General features: G+C 47.9%; 1 protein-coding gene across 2 annotated transcripts in view; it reads right to left on the minus strand.

The window, feature by feature from the left end:
• The window catches only part of cpt1ab (carnitine palmitoyltransferase 1Ab (liver)), a 60,739-nt gene extending 40,601 nt beyond the window's left edge, over window positions 1-20,138 (minus strand). The window contains exons 1-5 of one of the 2 annotated variants that reach the window (XM_060838701.1): window positions 19,615-20,138; window positions 3,328-3,483; window positions 1,061-1,200; window positions 793-964; window positions 188-289 (exon numbers count right to left, since the gene is read on the minus strand). In XM_060838701.1, coding sequence (XP_060694684.1) covers window positions 188-289; window positions 793-964; window positions 1,061-1,200; window positions 3,328-3,468 — 555 coding nt within the window. In that variant the 5' untranslated portion in view covers window positions 3,469-3,483; window positions 19,615-20,138. Of the gene's footprint in view, window positions 1-187; window positions 290-792; window positions 965-1,060; window positions 1,201-3,327; window positions 3,484-11,974; window positions 12,397-19,614 lie in introns of those variants that run through there. The other variant, XM_060838702.1, reaches the window with a different exon arrangement.
• Between the last annotated feature and the right edge of the window lie 1,262 nt (window positions 20,139-21,400).

Below are 21,400 nucleotides of genomic sequence, written 5' to 3' on the forward strand. Positions count from 1 at the left end.
GGATAGCGTGATACTAAATCTTTTTTCATTCACACATGTAATGCCCAGTGCTAGTCACTGTGGTACTGAACCCTGCTCCGCATATACACACACACACACACACACACACACACACACACACCCCAGTGTTGAAAGTACAGGCTGATATTGGGGTGAAGGTTTGGTTGATACCTTCGGTATCACATACCCTCCTCATGGTGTCCTTCACTGATGGCACAGGCAGTCGGGGAAGAGATGTCTGGAAACTGTTCATCAGGGGCTTGCGGCCAGAGAATATCTTCACCAGCAACTTGAGGATAAGATAAGACAAGACAAGCAACAATGAGGAAGGGCATGGAAAAGCAGGAAAAAACTAGGAACAGTGCCTAGATCAAACAAGTTCATATCAAAGTGGCCAAGGCATGACTGACATAGTTACGTGCCACTGGTAATGTGTGTCACTTGCTGCAATGTTAAACTGAACAGCTCTCTTGGAGCTCTGAGCAGGTTCATCGCACTCGATCGTTCACATTTTGAGGTCTTCTGCCCCAAAAAGACCTTAATGCCCGGAACACCAAATGCCAAGGGCCATGTAGATGGCAGGGGCTGGTTTCAGCCCACAAATTCTCTCTGAAAAAACAGGAAGCTCCAGAGTAAGCCTGTATCTGTTTCGGAGTCTGAAGAGACTAATGGGAATCTGTTTGGACAAAACCAACTGGGAAACGGAGAGGAAGAGGCTCCGGTTGCCCCAGGGTTGAGGGGTGGGGGTGCGGGGCATTCATGGTCCCAAGGCCCGAGAATGATTGGACTTACCATCCAGAGCTTGACATGGGGCGGTGCTTTTCCGTGCTCAATAAACATCCAGCCGTGATAGGAGAGCAGCAGTTTGAGAGTCTGCCGCATCGTGAAGACCAGGGCCAGCCAGAGAGCTGTGCCAAATAGCAAAGCACTCAGGATACTTTCAGTCTGATTTGACAGGTAACCACTGAGAGAGGGACAGAGATACCGACATGTTAACAGTCAGCCAGTCACAATCCACATGACAACCAATTGGGGAGCTTGGCATGTTTCGATCACCTACTTGGTGGGAAGGTGATCTCTGATCTTGTCAATCATTCCCAGGGAAGGATCCATCCGTGCATACGTTGTCGCAATCACTGCAACCACCACAAAGAGCCAGCTGGAGGGGCTGGCTGGGTAAACGCCGGTCAGGATACCATTCTGCAGGGATAGACACACAATACGGCACTCAGCAGGGGAGGGGGGAAGCAGAGTTCAAATCCCCACCTCCCCACATGAACTGTACACTTTCCCCTCTGCCCAGAGCCCTAACTCCATGCGTCAGCCTTGCTCTCCCAGCCCAGCAGTGACCACACAACGGAGATTAGAAAAGCAGCCGAGCTGCTAACCATCACAGGGCTGTACAGCTGAACAAAATTTCCTGCAGTTTCATTGACATTCCATTGGTTGTAAAGTGACTTTTGAGAATCTCTGGTCCTGAACATACCACAGCATTGCACAGGAACAGGCCCTTCAGCCCACTATGTCTGTGATAACCATGATGCTATTCTACACTAATTTCATCTGCCTGCACATGGTTCATAAGGTCCTATTCTCTGTTCATGTGTCTGTCTAAATGCCTCTTAAACTTTGCTATTGCACCTGCTTGCACGACCTCCTCTGGCAGCACTTTCAAGGCACCTACCATCTCTATATAAAAAACATTCCTCACACATCTTTAAACTTTTGCCCTTTCACATTAAACCTGTTTCCCTCATATTTGATATTTCCACCTTATCCAGGCCTCTCATAATTGTATATATTTCAATTAGGGCGGTCCGGAGCCTCCGACTCCCCTATTCCATGAAAATCACACAGGTTTGTCCAACTTGTGCTTATAGCTTTACCAGGCAACATCCAGGTAAACCTCTTTTGTACCCTCTCAAATGACTCCACATCCTGACCATAGTGTGACAACCAGAACTGCACACAATACTCCAAATGCTGTATATGAAAGTATTCACTCATTACAACAAGTGAAACACAATTGATTTCTATCCACCATGTGATACAACTTACTTTCTGACACTTCGACAGTGTGGCCCTCTCTCAATACTGACCCACCAACAGTGCAGCGTACCCTCAGTACTGACCCTCTGACAATGAGCAGTCCTTCAGTACTGACCTTCCAACAATGCAGCTTTCCCTCAGTACTGATCTTCTGATAGTGCAGCACTCCCTAATACTGTCCCTCCGACAGTGCGGCACTCCCTCAGTACTGACCCTCATGACAGAGCAGCACTCCCTCAGTACTGACCCTCATGACAGAGCAGCACTCCCTCAGTAATGTCCCTCTGACAGTGCGGCACACCCTGACAAAGTCCTAACATTGCTGCCACTCGATTGGTAGTCCATTCAATATCAACATCCTCTCAGTAGCCACTGTGTGTACTATGTACAAGATGCCCTACAAAAATTCACCATAGCTCCTTAGATAGCACCTTTCCATGTGAAAGAATAAAGGGCAGTAGGTAACACCACCACCACCTGCAAGTTCCCATCCAGGCCACTCACCATCCCGACTTGGAAATATTTCTTCAATGTTGCTGAGGTAGATTCCTTCCCTTAGCAACCTCCAGTACATGGAGTGCAATGGATTAAAGTAACAACTCATCACCATCTCCTCAAACAGCAACTAGGGATGGGCAATAAAGTAGGCTAGACCATGATGCCTATGTCCATGAACAAACGGAAAACTCATTTTGCAAAACCGCCATGTGTTTGTTGAAATTAGTTCACACCATGATGAACTGAAAATATGTGTTGCTAGAAAAGCGCAGCAGGTCAGGCAGCATCCAAACAGCAGGAGAATCGACGTTTTGGGCATGAGCCCTTCTTCAGGCCCATGCCTGAAACGTCGATTCTCCTGCTCTTTGGGTGTTGTGTGACCTGCTGCGCTTTTCCAGCAACACATTTTCAGCTCTGATCTCCAGCATCTGCAGTCCTCACTTTCTCCTCACTCCATGATGAACCAATGATCCAGCATGATTTGCCGTTCCCAATGATAATCCGAGCTGTTTGCCTAGCTGAGGTTTGGATTGCTCAGTCTGTGGCCTAGGATCTGAAGGGGATTGTTTCACAACCCAGTCTAGAAGGGATGAAGCTGTTGCTGTGTGACTGGGGCAGATTGAGATGAAGGTTTCTGTGTAACTGGAGACACCGTGTGGTGTCAGTAGTATATGAAAGCTGGGGCACACTGAATGGGGTTCAAACTCCCTCACATTCGGACAGTCCCCCAAACTGGTTAGCAGAAAGACCACCCCAGGACCCCCAGCCCCAGGTACTCACTCTGTATCGGCAGATCCTCTTCTTCCAGGAACGCACGCCAGACAGGTAGACCTGTTTCAGAGCCTCATGGCTCAGGTGTAAGTCAATGCCATCGGGGGTGACAGTGAACTGAAAGGCCACAGCCTGGTGAGCTTCTGCCATCCCTGCTGGCTAAAGCTGAAAAAGAAAGCACACAAAGTGTTACCATTTGCAGTGAGGATGGCCAGCTTTCAGCTCTTCTGCATCCTGGCCTCATACAAGTGGGGACAGTGGGGGAGGGAAGAGAAGGTGGCAGAGTGAGCTGGTGAGGGGGGGTGGGAGGAGGGGGCATTGAGCAGGAGACAGGGAGCATTCCTGAAGGGAGTGAGAGTGAGGCACAGGCAGGGAAGCTGTGTGGGGAACTTTGTGAAAAGAGCTGCATTGTGTTGTGCTCTTGTTGCTACCCCAGAGGACAGGCACAATAACACAGCACAATGTAGAGGTTTCACTGTCAGAATCTCATCCACCTGCGTATGCAGGGAATGCCAAGAAGTGACTGGAAGTCAGCTAGAAAAATGTGTCACACTGCACTTGGCTTCCTAAAGTATTCTGTGTTCCCAACATGGAGTCGGTAACAAAATGACAGTGAATGTACACATGTTGAAGGAACAGAATATGTCTATGTTCACGATCCACCTCAATTCATACCATCACCATCATCCTGTGTTCAGGAACAATCTGCTCCCTCTATTTCATAAGCCCCTTCACTCACAGCCCCATCCCTACCTCCTCAAAGGTGACTCTCACACGTTCTCCCACCACCCCCTCCCGCATAGCCTCCTCTCTTGGGCTCATTGACCGACTTTCAAAAAAACATGATCTATTATTTTGCGATTCAATTCATTCTCATGTTTCAGTCTAATGTTACTGAAAACACCATTCACTGAATTATTTCACCCAAACTTTCACTCGGCAAAAGGTAATCCTTTCTCAGTGTTTTATCAAAATCTGGCAGTGCCACACACTGTAAACTCAAACAGCACAACTCCCAATGCCCCACACTGTAAACTCAAACAGCACAACTCCCAATGCCCCACACTGTAAACTCCCAATGCCCCACACTGTAAACTCCCAATGCCCCACACTGTAAACTCAAACAGCACAACTCCCAATGCCCCACACTGTAAACTCAAACAGCACAACTCCCAATGCCCCACACTGTAAACTCCCAATGCCCCACACTGTAAACTCCCAATGCCCTCCACTGTAAACTCAAACTTTACAACTCTCAGTGCTCTGCACTGTAAACTCAACACTGGTCCCTGAATTGGAACCTAGGTGTAGTGTGATATCACTCTGTTAACCCTCACTGGGGGCAAGGTGTAGTGTGATATTTAAGGAGAAAGTGAGGTCTGCAGATGCTGGAGATCAGAGCTGAAAATGTGTTGCTGGAAAAGCGCAGCAGGTCAGGCAGCATCCAAGGAACAGGAGATTCGACGTTTCGGGCATAAGCCCTTCATCAGGAATGAGGAAAGTGTGTCCAGCAGGCTAAGATAAAAGGTAGGGAGGAGGGACTTGGGAGAGGGGCGATGGAGATGCGATAGGTGGAAGGAGGTCAAGGTGAGGGTGATAGGCCGGAGTGGGGTGGGGGCGGAGAGGTCAGGAAGAAGATTGCAGGTTAGGAAGGCGGTGCTGAGTTCGAGGGATTAGACTGAGACAAGGTGGGGGGAGGGGAAATGAGGAAACTGGAGAAATCTGAGATCATCCCTTGTGGTTCGAGGGTTCCCAGGCGGAAGATGAGGTGCTCTTCCTCCAACCGTCGTGTTGTTATGGTCAGGCGATGGAGGAGTCCAAGTACCTGCATGTCCTTGGTGGAGTGGAAGGGAGAGTTAAAGTGTTGAGCCAAGGGGTGGTTGGGTTGGTTGGTCCGGGTGTATCAGAGGTGTTCTCTGAAGCGTTCCGCAAGTAGGCGGCCCGTCTCCCCAATATAGAGGAGGCCACATCGGGTGCAGCAGATGCAATAGATGATGTGTGTGGAGTGCAGGTGAATTTGTGGCGGATATGGAAGGATCCCCTGGGGCCTTGGAGAGAAGCAAGGGAGGAGGTGTGGGCGCAAGTTTTGCATTTCTTGCGGTTGCAGGGGAAGGTGCCGGGAGTGGAGGTTGGGTTGGTGGGGGATGTGGACCTGATGAGGGAGTCACGGAGGGAGTGGTCTTTTCGGAACACTGATAGGGGAGGGGAGGGAAATATATCCCTGATGGTGGGGTCTGTTTGGAGGTGGCGGAAATGACGGCAGATGATACGCTGTATATGGAGGTTGGTGGAGTGATAGGTGAGAACCAGTGGGGTTCTGTCCTGGTGGCTGTTGGAGGGGCGGGGCTCAAGGGCGGAGGAGCGGGAAGTGGAGGAGATGCGGTGGAGGGCATCGTCGATCCCGCCTGGGGGGAAACTGCGGTCCTTGAAGAAGGAGGCCATCTGGGCTGTACAATATTGGAACTGGGAGCAGACGAGGTGGAGACAAAGGAATTGGGAATATGGGATGGCATTTTTACAGGGGGCAGGGTGGGAGGAGGTGTAGTCTAGATAGCTGTGGGAGTCAGTCGGTTTATCGTATATGTCCGTGTTGATTCGGTCGCCCGAGATAGAAATGGAAAGGTCTAGGAAGGGGAGGGAGGAGTCTGAGACGGTCCAGGTGAATTTGAGGTCAGGGTGGAAGGTGTTGGTAAAGTGGATGAACTGTTCAACCTCCTCGTGAGAGCACGAGGCAGCACCGATATAGTCATCGATGTAGCGGAGGAAAAGGTGGGGTGTGGTGCTAGTGTAGTTGCGGAAGATGGACTGTTCCACATATTCTACGAAGAGGCAGGCATAGCTGGGGCCCATGCAGTTTCTAATCCTCCTTTGGTTTGGAGGAGGTGGGAGGATTGGAAAGAGAAGTTGTTCAGGGCGAGGACCAGTTCAGTCAGTCGAAGGAGGGTGTCAGTGGAAGGGTACTGGTTGGTACGGTGGGAAAGGAAGAAGCGGAGGGCTTTGAGTCCTTCGTGATGGAGGATGGAGGTGTATAGGGACTGGATGTCCATCGTGAAGATAAGGCGTTGGGGACCGGGGAAGCGAAAATCATGGAGGATGTGGAGGGCGTGGGTGGTGTCCCGAACGTAGGTGGGGAGTTCTTGGACTAAGGGGGACAGAACCATGTCGAGGTATGCAGAGATGAGTTCGGTGGGGCAGGAGCAGGCTGAGACAATGGGTCGGCCGGGCCAGTCAGGTTTGTGGATTTTGGGCAGGAGGTAGAAACGGGCAGTGCGGGGTTGTGGGACTATGAGGTTGGAGGCAGTGGATGGGAGATCCCCTGAGGTGATGAGGTTAGGGATGGTCTGGGAGATGATGGTTTGGTGGTGGGAGGTGGGGTCATGGTCAAGAGGGCAGTAAGAGGAGGTGTCCGCGAGCTGGCGTTTAGCCTCAGCGGTGTAAAGGTCGGTGCGCCAAACTGCTACCGTGCCTCCCTTATCTGCCAGTTTGATGGTGCGGTTGGGGTTGGAGCAGAGGGAGTGGAGGGCTGCACATTCTGAGGGTGAGAGGTTGGAGTGGGTGCGAGGGGTGGAGAGGTTGAGGCGGTTAATGTCGCGGCGGCAGTTGGCTATGAAGAGATCGAGGGCAGGTAAGAGGCCAGCATGGGGCGTCCAGGTGGATGGGGTGTGTTGGAGGCGGGAGAAGGGGTCGTCAGAGGGTGGGTGGGAGTCTTGGTTGAAGAAGTAGGCACGGAGGCGAAGGCGGCAGAAGAATTGTTCAATGTCTCGCTGTGTGTGGAACTCGTTAATCCGAGAGCGTAGGGGAATGAAGGTGAGGACTCTGCTGAGGACTGATCTTTCATCCTCAGAGAGGGGGAGGTCTGGAGGGATGGTGAAAACACGGCAGGGCTGGGAGCTAGGAATTGCTATTGCCATGGGCACCCGCATGGGCTCCAGCTATGCCTACCTCTTTGTAGGATATGTGGAACAGTCCATCTTCCGCAACTACACTAGCACCACCCCCCAACTTTTCCTCTGCTACATCGATGACTGTATCGGCGCTGCCAAATGCTCCCACGAGGAGGTTGAATAGTTCATCCACTTTACCAACACCTTCCACCCTGACCTCAAATTCACCTGGACCGTCTCAGACTCCTCCCTCCCCTTCCTAGACCTTTCCATTTCTATCTCGGGCGACCGAATCAACACGGACATATGCTATACACCGACTGACTCCCACAGCTACCTAGACTACACCTCCTCCCACCCTGCCTCCTGTAAAAATACCATCCTATATTCCCAATTCCTTTGTCTCCGCCACATCTGCTCCCAGGAGGGCCAGTTCCAATATTGTACAGCCCAGATGGCCTCCTTCTTCAAGGACCACAGATTCCCCCCAGACGTGATCGACGATGTCCTCCACCGCATCTCCTCCACTTCCCGCTCCTCCGACCTTGAGCCCCACCCCTCCAACTGCCACCAGGACAGAACCCCACTGGTTCTCACCTACCACCCCACCAACCTCCATATACAGCGTATCATCTGCCGTCATTTCCGCCACCTCCAAACGGACCCCACCATCAGGGATATATTTCCCTCCCCTCCCCTATCAGTGTTCCGAAAAGACCACTCCCTCCGTGACTCCCTCGTCAGGTCCACACCCCCCACCAACCCAACCTACAATCCCGGCACCTTCCCCTGCAACCGCAAGAAATGCAAAACTTGCGCCAACACCTCCTCCCTTGCTTCTCCCCAAGGCCCCAGGGGATCCTTCCATATCCGCCACAAATTCACCTGCACTCCACACACACCATCTATTGCATCTGCTGCACCCGATGTGACCTCCTCTATATTGGGGAGACAGGCCACCTACTTGCGGAACGTTTCAGAGAACACCTCTGAGACACCCGGACCAACCAACCCAACCACCCCTTGGCTCAACACTTTAACTCCCCCTCCCACTCCACCAAGGACATGCAGGTACTTGGACTCCTCCATCGCCAGACCATAACAACACAACGGTTGGAGGAAGAGCGCCTCATCTTCCGCCTAGGAACCCTCCAACCACAAGGGATGAACTCAGATTTCTCCAGTTTCCTCATTTCCCCTCCCCCCACCTTGTCTCAGTCTAATCCCTCGAACTCAGCACCGCCTTCCTAACCTGCAATCTTCTTCCTGACCTCTCCGCCCCCACCCCACTCCAGCCTATCACCCTCACCTTGACCTCCTTCCACCTATCGCATCTCCATCGCCCCTCCCCCCAAGTCCCTCCTCCCTACCTTTTATCTTAGCCTGGTGGACACACTTTCCTCATTCCTGATGAAGGGCTTATGCCCGAACCGTCGAGTCTCCTGTTCCTTGGATGCTGCCTGACATGCTGCGCTTTTCCAGCAACACATTTTCAGCATAGTGTGATATTCACCCTGTTACCCCTCACAGGGGTATGGGTGTAGTGTGATATTTACCCTGCTACCCTCTCACTGGAGCAGCATGATGGATATAAAACCCTGTTTGACAACTCCAGGAATAAAGCTAAAAATTCTATAAAACCAAGCAACATTCTAAAATTTAGAAGTTCTTTTGACTGTTTGACAGAAAACACAGTTTTGGTTTCCATACTTTTCAAGAATTACTATTTATTACAAATAGACAGTTCTAGCAACAGGTAAACAACCATAACTCCACTAGTTAAAACTCTAACCACTATTAAACACTCCCTTTAGACACAGAGAGACTGTGTGTGTGTGGGGGGGGGGGGGGGGGGGGTGTGAGTGGAGACTATGAAGGCAGTTCTGTGGCCCCTGTTCACAAAGTTGCTGTGAGAAGCTTCTTAACGTTCCTGTGCTGATGAGAATGATGTTTCTCAGTCTTCTTTCTTCAGGTATTTCCACTGTTTGCTGGCGACAAAGAGGACCTTTTCACACCTACAGAATGGTCTCCCATTTCTTAGTTAAAAGTCACACTTTGCAATAACTGCTGAATTAAAGATAAACTATTTTCCTTTAGGATTAGAATGGCTTTTACTGTAGGGCGAATTCCTGAGCTGTTGGAGGTCAGATAACTTCTCTATTATCCTATTCACAGCTACAAGCTATTCAGTTAGCTGAGAACCAATCACACAGTTTTTGGAAGATAAAAGGCCTTTATCATTAATAACTGCTCAAAAGGATAGACTTGATATAAAATTTAAAGTTCTAAATTGGAGTGAAGCTGATTTTGACAGGATTTGGCAAGAACATTCAAAAGCTGATTGGGAGAGGTTATTTGCAGGTGAAGGGATGTTTGGAAAGTGGAAGACCTTCAAAAATGAGATAACAAGGGTCCAAAAGCAGTATGTTCCTATTAGTATGAAGGGCAAGGTCAGTAGGTGCATGGAATTCTGGATGACTAGAGAAATTGAGGCTCTGGTCAAGTAAAAGGATGCATATGGCAGGTATAGACAGCAGAGATTGAGTGAATCCCCCAAGGAGTGTATTTAAGTGAGAAACAGGAGGGCAAAAAGGAGACGTCAGAAAACATTGGTAAATAGGGTTAAGGAAAATCCAAAGAGATTCTATAAATACATTAAGGGCAAAAGAGTAACTAGGGCAAGAAGAGGGCCCCTCAACAAAGCCATCTATGTGTGGAACCGCAGCAGATGGCTGAGATACTAAACGAGTATTTACTATGGAGAAGCATATGGAAACTAGGTAACTTGAAGGAATGAATGAATAGTGTTATCTTGAAAAGTGCCTACATTACAGCAAAGGAGGTGCTGGACATCTTAAAACGTATCAAGGTTGATAAATCCACAGGACCTGATCGGGTGTATTCCAGAACTTTGTGAGAAGCAAGAAAAGTGATTGCTGAACCCTTGCTGAAATATTCGTATATCGATAGGCAAAGGTGAAGTGCCGGAAGACTGGAGGTTGACTAATATGGTGCTATCATTTAAGAAAGGTTTTAAGGTGAAGCCAGGGAAATACAGACCTGTGAGCCTAATGTCAAATGGTGAGTCAGTGGTTGGAGGGGACTCTGAGGGATAGGCTCTAAATGTGTTTGGAAAGGGGAGGACTGATTAGGGATAGTCAACATGGCTTTATGTGTGGAGAATCGTGTCTCACTGACTTGATTGAATTTTTTGAAGAAGTGACAAAGAAAATTGATGAAGGCAAAGTGATGAACGTTGTCTAAAGGACTTTTCAGCAAAGCAAGGTCAGACTGATTAATAGGGTTAGATCATATGGAATCCAGGGAAAGCTAGCCAATTGGGTACAAAATTGGTCAGAAGATAGGAGACAGAGGGTGATGGTGGTGGGTTGTTTTTCAGACTTGAAGCTTGTGACCAGTAGTGTGCTGCAAGGAATGATGCTGGGTCCACTGCTTTTTGTAATTCACATAAATGATTTGGGTGAATATAGCAGGAATTGTTGGTAAATTTGCTGATGACACCTAAATTAGTAGTGTGGTGGACAGTGAAGAAGTACAAAGGAACCTTGATCGGATGGAGTTTAATTGAGATGAATGTGAGGTGTTGCAGTTTGGTAAGGCAGGACTTATATACTTAATGGTAAGGTCCTGGGGAGTGTTATCAAACAAAGAGATCAGAGGGTGCAGCTTCATAGTTCCCTGGGTGGTGAAGAAGATGGTTGGTACCCTTGCCTTTTTTTTAGTCAGTGTGTTGAGTATAGGAGTTGTGATATCATATTGCAGATGGACAGGTTATTGTTTCGGCCACTTTTGGAATACTGTATTTAATTTTGGTCATTGTGTTAGACTTGAAAGGGTGCAGAAAAGATCGACAAGGATGTTGCCGGGATTGGAAAATTTGAGCTACAGAGAGAAGTTGAATAGGCTGGGGCTTTTTTCCCTGGCGCGGCGAAGGCCGAGGTGTGACCTTACAGAGGTTTATGAAATCATGATGGGTATAGATAGGGTGAATAGCCAAGGTCTTTTTCCAAGGGTAGAGGGCATAAGTTTAAAGATGAAAGGGGAAAGATATAAAAGGAACCCTAAGGGGCAATTTTTCACACATATGGTGATGCGTGTATGGAATGAGCTACCAGAAGAAGTGGTGCAGGCTGCTACAAGTATGGCAATGAAAAGGCATGTGGAGGGTATATGAATAGGAAGAGTTGAGGGATATGGTCTAAATGCTGGCAAGTGGAACTAGATTAATTTAGCATAACTGGTTGGTATGGATGGGTTGGACCAATTCTGTACTGTACAATTCTATGACTCAAGTCCATAGACCAAGTTATTTGTAATAATTAAAGCTCCATCTGTACGCTCTTATCTGCAGCCACACTTCAACTACTGGTTCACAATGACTGTAAGCTTGCTCACCTCCAAACTCTGCTGCACTACTCCAGTGATCCCAGGTTTTAAACACAATTCTTTCCCTATTTCAGTCCACAATTAAAAATGCAGGAAAATAAAAAGACACTGACTTGACATCTTACTCTGGGAGGGGTACGGGAGGTGATGCTGAAGCAGAGTTTGAGCTGCTTGAATTGAACATGCAATAATTGGCTTCCTTGTTTCATTAGGACAAACAGCTCTCAAAAAGGTGAAGGATTCAGTTTTTGTTTTTGAATTAGTTTTGTCTAGCAGACTAACTGCCAGGTAGAGACAGAGAATTGTGAACCCACAGCATATGCATCTTCAAAGGCAAATTCTCTTAAAAAGTAAGGTATACTTACCACACCAGTCACTGAGGATCTGAGTGCCCTCTGAGAAGGAGAAAGAGGCAGAGGCAAATTGAACCTTACAATTGGGGCAGTTAATTTGAAAGTGTCTTTGTAATGGGTACTCCCTGCTCAAGAGAATCCGGGAACCTTTAAAATGCTGAATAAACGACGAACTGTTGACCAGTTCACCTAAATGGAACGAAAGGTTTCTGAAAAGATCAGATCTGTGGATCAGCACTCCTGCCTTCCCTGAAGACACGAAAAGCAGGTGTTGGAACAAGTTCAAATCTAAACTTGCTTTGTTGCTGTCCGAACCCTTCCTGACGTTAACCTGCTCCTGCTGCGGGGACTGAAAGATTGAACTTCACCCTCAGTCAATCACCACCTCCAAATTCACTGACTCCAAAGTCTAGTGCGTGTTGTTGTTGGATATTTGAACGCAATCTGGCCTTGCACTCACTGACCCGATAGTTAACTTAGCCTTCACCAATCACAGCGAAGGTTTTATTACAGCTTCCATTTCCATTGAAGTGATTTGAGTAAAAAAAACCGAGTGAACTGCGGATGCTGCAAATCAGAAACTAAAGCTGAAATTGCTGGAAAAGCTCAGCATTTGCGAAGAGAAATTTCAGACCGGATCTTACTCTGATTGCTCGGGTACTCTGAACTTGCGTGCAGACACCAAACGTCACTGTCTCATGACAGGTACAAAAACATTTGGGGCAAAGAGCAAGTAAACAAACTTTTACTGTTGTTCTTGATCCAGTGATACAGAGGGAGGAGCAAGTGTAGATAAATCAGCAAAGATTTTCAAGCACTTTGCTTCCTGTTCGAGCGGGAGCCATTCGGAGCTCCCGAGTGAAAGCAGAACATGGTTGGCAGCAGGAAGAGATGTGTCAAAAAAGCCGGTTTCCACAGAAAACCTCAACCGGCCAGAGAGGGATCTGTCAGATCTAGGCTGAAGACCTCATCATCCACTGGTTGGGAAGGTGGGGGCGGTGTCTGAGGGTCCCGTCATCGCCCTGGGGGTGTGGGGGAGGTGTCTCCCCCCCCCCACCCACATCGACTTGGATCACTTTGACTGGCCAATTACAGCGGGATCCTCAAAGGCGCCTATCACAGGCAGAGAGTGGATTTGGAAGAACCAATCACAGACGGGAGTGACTTTGAGGGGCCCATCACAGAGACAGAAACGAGCAATAGGAGGGATCCATTCAGTCCTGGGAAATGGGCTTCAGTGGCTTTTTTTGTTAAGATTAGATTCCCTACAGTGAGGAAACAGGCCCTTTGGCCAAGCAAGTCCACATTGACCCTCCAAAGAGTTATTACCATAAATCATAAGACATTGGAGTATCTAGTCTGTCCATTGAGACTGCTCCACCATTCAATCATGGTTAGAGACAAAAACACTACAGATGCTGGAATCCAAGATAGACAAGCAGGAGGCTGGCAGAACATAGCAAGTCAGGCAGCATCAGGGGGTGCAGAAGTCGACGTTTCAGGTGTAATCCTTCTTCAGGACTTGGGTGGGTGGAAGAGGAGCTGCAGATAAAGATGGTGGGGAGAACAGGATGCTGAGGTGGGATAGGTAGAGACAGGTAGAGGATATGACCTGCTTGGTCGATGGGAGAGATGAATCCTGTAGGTAGCTGAGAGGAGTGAAAGGGAGGGGGAGGGAGGGGGAGGGTTGCTGGGAAGGGGAGTCGGGGATGGAAAGGAGGGGATATTTGAAATTGGAGAACTCAGTGTTGAGACCTCTGGACTGTAGACTGTCCAGGTGGAAGATGAGGTGTTGTTCCTCCAATTTACAGTTTGATTCATTGTGGAATTGGAGGAAACCAAGGATAGTCATGTTGGAAAGGGAGTGGGAAGGGGAATTGAAATGGGCAGTGACTGTGAGGTCTGGTCAGCCCCTGTGGGCCTGGCTGAGATGCCCTTAGTTTACGTTTGGTCTCCCTGATCTAGAGAAGACCACATCGGGGCACCGGATACAGTAAACTATGTTGGAGGAGAGATATTCCACTCCCAAGTATCAGTGCCAGGGACTCCGGTTCGATTCCAGCCTCGGGCGACTGTCTCCCCGTGTCTGCGTGGGTTTCCTCTGGGTGCTCCTGTTTCCTCCCAAAGTCCAAACACTGTGCAGTTTAGGTGAATTGGCCATGCTAAATTGCCTGTAGTGTTCAGCGATGTGTAAGTTAGGTGCATTAGTCAGGAGTAAATGTAAGATAATGGGGAATGGGTCTGAGTGGGATACTTTTCAGAGTATATACTCTTGGACTTGTTGGGCCAAAGGGCCTGTTTCCACACTGTAGGAATTCTAAGATTCTGTAGGGATTCTAAGACACTGGGATGAAGGGAGATCTGTTTGAAACTTTCAGGATACTGGTCAGAGTGGATGTTTGGAAGATGTTTCCATTAGCAGGAGATATGAGGGCACAGCTTTAGAGTAAAGGGAAGATCTTTTAGAATGGAGATAAGGAGAAACTTGTTTAGCCAGAGAATGGGGAATCTGTGGAATTCATTGCCACAGGAGGCTGTGAAGGCCAGGTCATTGAATATACTTAAAACAGAGACAGATCAAAGGTTGTGGGGGACAAAGCAGGAAAATTGAGTTGAAAAGCCCATCAGCCAGGATTGAATGGTGGGCTAGACAAGTAGGAGGCTGGAAGAACACAGCAAGCCAGGCAGCATCCGGAAGTGGAGAAGTCAACGTTTTGGATGTAACCCTTCCTCAGGACTGTGGGTGGGTGTAAGGGGAGCTCCAGATAAAGGGGATGGGGGGGAGCCAGGATGGTGAGCTAGAGACAGGTAGAGGGTACGACCTGCTTGGTTGATGGGAGGGATGAATCCAGTTGGTGACTGACAGGGTATGGAAGGGAGGGGCAAGGGCTGGGAAGGGAGTTGGAGGATGGGAAGGGAGGTTAAATGTTAAATTCTCCGGGCTGTAGGCTGCCCAATCGGAAGATGAGGATTTGTTCCTCCAATTTGCAGTTTTGATTCATTGTGGCAATGGAGGAGGCCAAAGATGGTCATATCAGAAAGGGAGTAGGAAGGGGAATTGAAATGAGTGGTGGTTTGGAGATCCAGTCGGCCCCTGCAGGCCCAGCTGCGATGCTCGGTGAAACATTCCCTTAGTTTACGTTTGGTCTCCCCGATGCAGAGAAGACCACATCGGGAACACCAGATACAGTAAACTAGGTTGGAGGAGAGGCAGGTGAATCTCTGTCTCACCTGGAAGGACTGTTTAGGGCCCTGGATGGATGTGAGGGGGGGGAATAGTGTGCCAGCAGATTTTCCATCTTTTCCATACTCCACAAGGATGGCCTTCAGGCCCTCAGTTTCTTCCACTCCAACAAACACACCCAGTCCCCTCCACCAATATCTTCCTCCACCTCGTCGAACTAGTCCTCACCCTTAATAATTTTTTCTTTAACTCCTCCCATTTCCTCTAAATCCCGGGGGTGGCCATGGACACTCGGATGGGTCCCAGCTACACCTGCCTCTTTGTTGGCTATGCCAAACAGTCCCTCCTCAGTACCTACACAGGCACTGTGCCCCAACCCTTCTGTCGTTACGTTGATGACTATATAGGTGCAGCATCCTGTACCTAGGCTGAACTGGAGCAGTTCGTTGAGTTCACCCACAACTTCCATTTCCCACACCCCCCCCAAATTCACTTGGTACATCTCACTTACCTCTCTCCCATTTCTTGAAGTCTCTGTTTCCATCTATGGCAACAGTCTCCAGATAGACGTTTACGATAAACCCACAGACTCACAACTATCTGGCCTACACTTCCTCTTACCCAGTATCCTGCGAGAACTTCATCCCATTCTCCCAATTCTTCCACCTCTGTTGCATCTGCTCAGATGAGGAGACATAGAGGCAGCAATGCTAACCAATGAGCCACCGTGCCGAGTCCTCCAACAGTCTTCATTTTTAAGCCTTTCATTCTGGGATCATTCTCGTGAACCTCCTCTGGACCCATTCCAGGGCCAATACATCTTTCCTGAGGTCAGGGGCCCAAAATTGCTCACAATACTCTAAATGTGGTCTGACCAGAGCCTTATTTAGCCTCAGAAGTACATCCTTGCTTTTATATTCTAGTCCTGTTGAGATGAATGAGAACATTCATTCATAACTATTGAATCAACCTGCAAGTTTACTTTAAGAACTAGAACTCCCAAGTCCCTTTGCACTTTAATTTTCAGATTTTTCTTCCCATTTAGAAAATAGTCCATGCCTCTATTCTTCCTACCAAAGTACATTAGTACCTCATACTTTCCTACATTGTACTCCATCTGCCACTTCTTTGCCCACTCTCCTAACTTGTCTAAACCTTTCTGCAGCCTACCCGCCTCCTCAATACTACCTGCCTCTTCACCTGTCTTTGTATTATCTGCAAACATAGCCAGAAGGTCCTCAGTTCCTTCATCCAGATCATTAGTGTATAAAGTGAAACGTTGTGGTCCCAACACCGACCCTTGTGAAATACCACTTGTCACTGGCTTCCATCTTGAGAAGGATCCTTTTATCTGGACTCTCTGCCATCTGCCAGACAGCCAATCTTCTATCCATCTCTAACTTCCCTTGAACTGGGGGGGGGGGGGGGGGCAATGGGCCATCTCAGAGGGCAATTAAGAGTCAACCATATTGCTGTGGGCTTGGAGTCACATGTAGGCCAGGCAGATTTCCTTCCCTAAAGGATATTAGTGAATCAGTTTTGTGATCATGGAAACTAATTGTATATTCCAATTTGTTTCGTTGGATTTTTCACCGGGCCATTCCTGTATCAGTATGCGCCAGTGCATCTGATTTACTGCTTAAGGGACATTACACACTGCCACACCACCTTGCCCCAAATGGAGCTCGACAATTTTAACAGATAAATTTTGACAGACTGTAAAAGGAGCCAGGACAAGTAGTGGACAAAAGTGAAGGGCATGTTTCAGATCATGCAGAGAAACACACACAGGGAGAACTAGCCATTTGGATACAGAACTGGCTCAAAGGTAGAAGACAGAGGGTGGTGGTAGAAGGTTGTTTTTTCAGACTGGAGGCCTGTGACCAGTGGAATGCCACAAGGATCGGTGCTGGGCCCTCTACTTTTTGTCATTTACATAAATGATTTGGATGCGAGCATAAGAGGTATAGTTAGTAAGTTTGCAGATGACACCAAAATTGGAGGTGTAGTGGACAGCGAAGAGGGTTACCTCAGATTACAACAGGATCTGGACCAGGTGGGCCCAATGGGCTGAGAAGTGGCAGATGGAGTTTAATTCAGATAAATGCAAGATGCTGCATTTTGGGAAAGCAAATCTTAGCAGGACTTATACACTTAATGGTAAGGTCCTAGGGACCTTGGAGTGCAGGTTCATAGCTCCTTGAAAGTGGAGTCGCAGATAGTGAAGAAGGCGTTTGGTATGCTTTCCTTTATTGGTAAGAGTATTGAGTATAGGAGTTGGGAGGTCATGTTGCAGCTGTACAGGACATTGGTCAGGCCACTGTTGGAATATTGCATGCAATTCTGGTCTCCTTCCTATCGGAAAGATGTTGTGAAACTTGAAAGGGTTCAGAAAAGATTTACAAGGATGTTGCCAGGGTTGGAGGATCTGAGCTACAGGGAGAGGCTGAACAGGCTGGGCTGTTTTCCCTGGAGCGTTGAAAGCTGAGGGGTGACTTTATAGAGGTTTACAAAATTATGGATAGGATAAATAGACAAAGTCTTTTCCCTGGGATTGGGGAGTCCAGAACTAGAGGGCATAGGTTTAGGGTGAGAGGGGAAAGATATAAAAGAGACCTAGGGGGCAACTGTTTCAAGCAGAGGGTGGTACGTATATGGAATGAGCTGCCAGAGGATGTGGTGGAGGCTGGTACAATTGCATCATTAACAGGCATCTGGATGGGTATATGAATAGGAAGGGTTTGGAGGGATATGGGCCAGGTGCTGGCAGATGGGACAAGATTGGGTTGGGATATCTGGTCGGCATGGACGGGTTGGACCGAAGGGTCTGTTTCCATGCTGTACATCTCTATGACTCTATGACCATGACCTCACAGTGACCCAATGACAACTTGGACAGATTCCCAGATGGAGCCAGGACCCATCATGAGGGTAAGACAGGCTGGCTATCCGGGAGGCTCAGGTTAATTGGAGATCTTCCCTCATCATGACGCATTGTGCAGAGCCTGATAAATAATGATCCCTCATACTGTGACCATGACAACAGCTCAGAAACATTCAGATCAAAGCACAGCATAGCCCTGAGTCCTGGTCCGGATGGTGCTAAAGCACTTTCACGTGACATTCTCCTGTCCAATTTCAATATGTCAACTTCCTTTCATTCACAACATGCATCAAAAACAACTGTCACTGCAGGGAAAAATGGATCTTTACATCAAAACACCCCCAGGTTCAACAACCGAGCGCTCAGCTTTGTAAACAAGACAGCGAATCAGCACACAGATCAAACAGAGGTAGCAGACCCACAGTTCACCATCCTTCTAGGGACAGCATCAGCAATGATCCAAACCCAGCATACACAAAATCTCTAACACTTCAATATAACCCTGAGCCACAAGCACAACACCCTCAGCTCAGCTCCAAATAAGGTTTGAAATTTGGAGACTGACAGAAGGCACATCATAAAATGGACAGAGTATCTAAGCAGAGCAATGTAATGATAACTTTCCTCTGTATCTAACTCCATGCTGTCCCTGTCCTGGGATTGTTTGATGGGGACAATGTGAAGAAAGCTTTGCTGTGTCTTTGTCCTTATGCTGTCCCTGTCCTGGGGTGGTTGATGGAGACAATGCGGAGGTAGCTTTACATTCATTTAAAAAGAGCAGAGACCTCTACTCAGCATACAACCTCGCATTGTTCTTTTCATGGGAGTTTGATGATGGTTGCATAGAATCTGCTTTACTTTCATTTTAAAAGAGGAGAGAGACAGCTTTACTTTGCCTATGAAAGCGTAGAAGGAGTTTTACTCCATCTCACCCCATGCTATCTCTGTGCGGGGAGTGTTTGAGGGGGTCATTGTGGAGGGGGCTTTAGCGTCAGTTTCGAAGAGGGGAGTGAATTTTTCACTGTATCTCACTCTATGCTGTCCATGTCATGGGAGTATTTGATGGGGACAGTGTAGTTTCTGACTTTGTGTTTAAAAGAACAGAGGGGGGTTTACTCTGTGTCTAATCTAATTGACAGGACAAGAAGACATCAATCTACTTTCAGTCCCTGTATTAGCTCTATGTACTCTTCCCACTGACCGTTGTGCATTTGCTTATCCTCCAAATATTAGTCCAATCGCCTTTGACATTAACAAGGAGTAGCCCTGTCAGGCAGCCCTTATCTACACAGCCCTCTGTGCCTCAGCACTGCCTTTGGGGCCCACAGCAAATGCCATGTTAGAAGGAGCTGTCAGAATAGGCTCTGTGTATTGGAAGATGCTTTCGGAGTTGGCTGTTACTGTATGTTGTGGCCCCGGGCTCTGAGTAAGAAGGACTAATCGATTCATTACTTTCCTCAGACTCGGAGCCCTGAACACAACAAATAGGGGCCGTGCCCCTCCTCCTCATCCACGGTGTCATCATTTGCCTGAGGAAGTAGGTGAAAAGTCAGGCCTGCGTATTGTGTCAATTCATATACTCACCAGAGTCCCGCGGATCCTGCTCTCAGCAAGCAGGGGCAGCTAGTGGGCAGGAGCTGCGTTCAGCAATGGCTTTTTCTCGGGGACAATATGGTCTACCTTCCTGCAGTTGAAGAGCACAGAACATTCCTTTTTCACCCAGGATTTCAGCAAACGGTGCCGAGACAAGTCTCCCTTGGTGACTGCGCTGTATAGAGCCCTGGAATTGGTTTGCAGTCAGCTGAGCGCTTGACTGTGAATGGACAGGATGCTGCACTGTGCTACAAACAGGAAGCTCCAAAACACGCTGCTTTTTCTATAAATACAGCACAGAGCTGCCAACTGACAGCACGTCATGACGACCAGAACTGGCTGGCTTCATCTCAGCACAGCCCCAGCACACAGTGATTCAGCAAAGCTCTCGTCTGACAGGCAAATAAATAGCGGGACACAGCCCAGCTCAGCAGCGGCAATGTGCTGGGAGCAAGAGAGAAAGAGTGAGACACACACAGAAGAGCAGAGCGAGAGAGAGAGAGTGACAGAAAAAGTGAGAGAATAACAGGGAAAGAGAGTAGCAGAGAAAGAGACAGGCAGAGAGAGAGAAACTAACAGAAGCAGAGAGACAATAACAGACAGAGGGAGGTGGAGAGAGATAACAAGATAGGAAGGGAGAATCACACACGTGTGATAATAGTCAGTGGGAGAGTGTGTCAATAAACGATAGAGAGAAAAACTGATGGACAGAGAGAGAAGAACAGATGGACAGAGTGACAGGAACACAGAAAGAGAGACAAGAACAGAGAATAGAGGGTATAACAGACAGAGAGAGACAATTGGAGAATAATAAATAGTAGAGGGTATTACAGAGTGAAAGAGAGAGTGACACAATAACAGTCAAAGGGAGAGCAAGGATAATAGAGACGATAACAGATGGAAGAACAAACAGAGAGTGGAGTAAAGAATAATAAAGAGAGAGATAGATAGAGAGAGAAAGAGAATCACAGGCACAGAGAAACAATAACAAAAAGAGACTGAGTGAGAGCAACAATAAGACAGACAGAATGGGTGTTATTAAAAATAGAGAGGGAGGGTAACATGGATAGACAGAGTATAACAGAGAGCGCGGCAACAGGGAGAGAGAGAGAGAATAACATATGGACAGAAAGAGAGCGGATAACAGAGGGAGAGACAGAATAACAGACACAAAGAGAGAAAGAAAGAATAACAGATGGGGGAAAGCCAATAACAGAGTGGGAGAGAATAACAGAACAGAGACAGAGAGACAATAACTGATATATATATAATAACAGACAATAACAGAGACAACGAGAGGAGAAAATAACATACAGGGTTAGAACCATGAGCAGAGGGAGAGAGTGAGACAATAATAGAAGCAGAGTGACAATAATGAACAGAGAAGGAGATAGGCAGATAGAGGGACATAAACTGACAGATAGACAGTAACAGAGAGAGAGTCAACAACATAGAGAGAGAATAACTGAAACAGAGAGACAAAACAGATAGAAACAGTAACAGAGGAGGGCAGACAGACAGAAAAATAGAAACAGACAAACTATAAGAGACAAAGACAGAGAGAGAAAGAACAACAAACAGAGAGGCAGCAGACAGAAGAATAAAGAAGTAGAGAAACAGTAACAGAGATAGATAGAGTTATAGAGGTGTACAGCATGGGAACAGACCGTTTGGTCCAACCCGTCCATGCTGACCAGATATCCCAACCCAATCTAGTCCCACCTGCCAGCACCCGGCCCATATCCCTCCAAACCCTTCGATAGGCAAATAGATAGAT

The sequence above is a fragment of the Hemiscyllium ocellatum genome, chromosome 18 (genome assembly GCF_020745735.1).
Source record: "Hemiscyllium ocellatum isolate sHemOce1 chromosome 18, sHemOce1.pat.X.cur, whole genome shotgun sequence".
Classification (NCBI taxonomy): Eukaryota; Metazoa; Chordata; class Chondrichthyes; order Orectolobiformes; family Hemiscylliidae; genus Hemiscyllium; species Hemiscyllium ocellatum.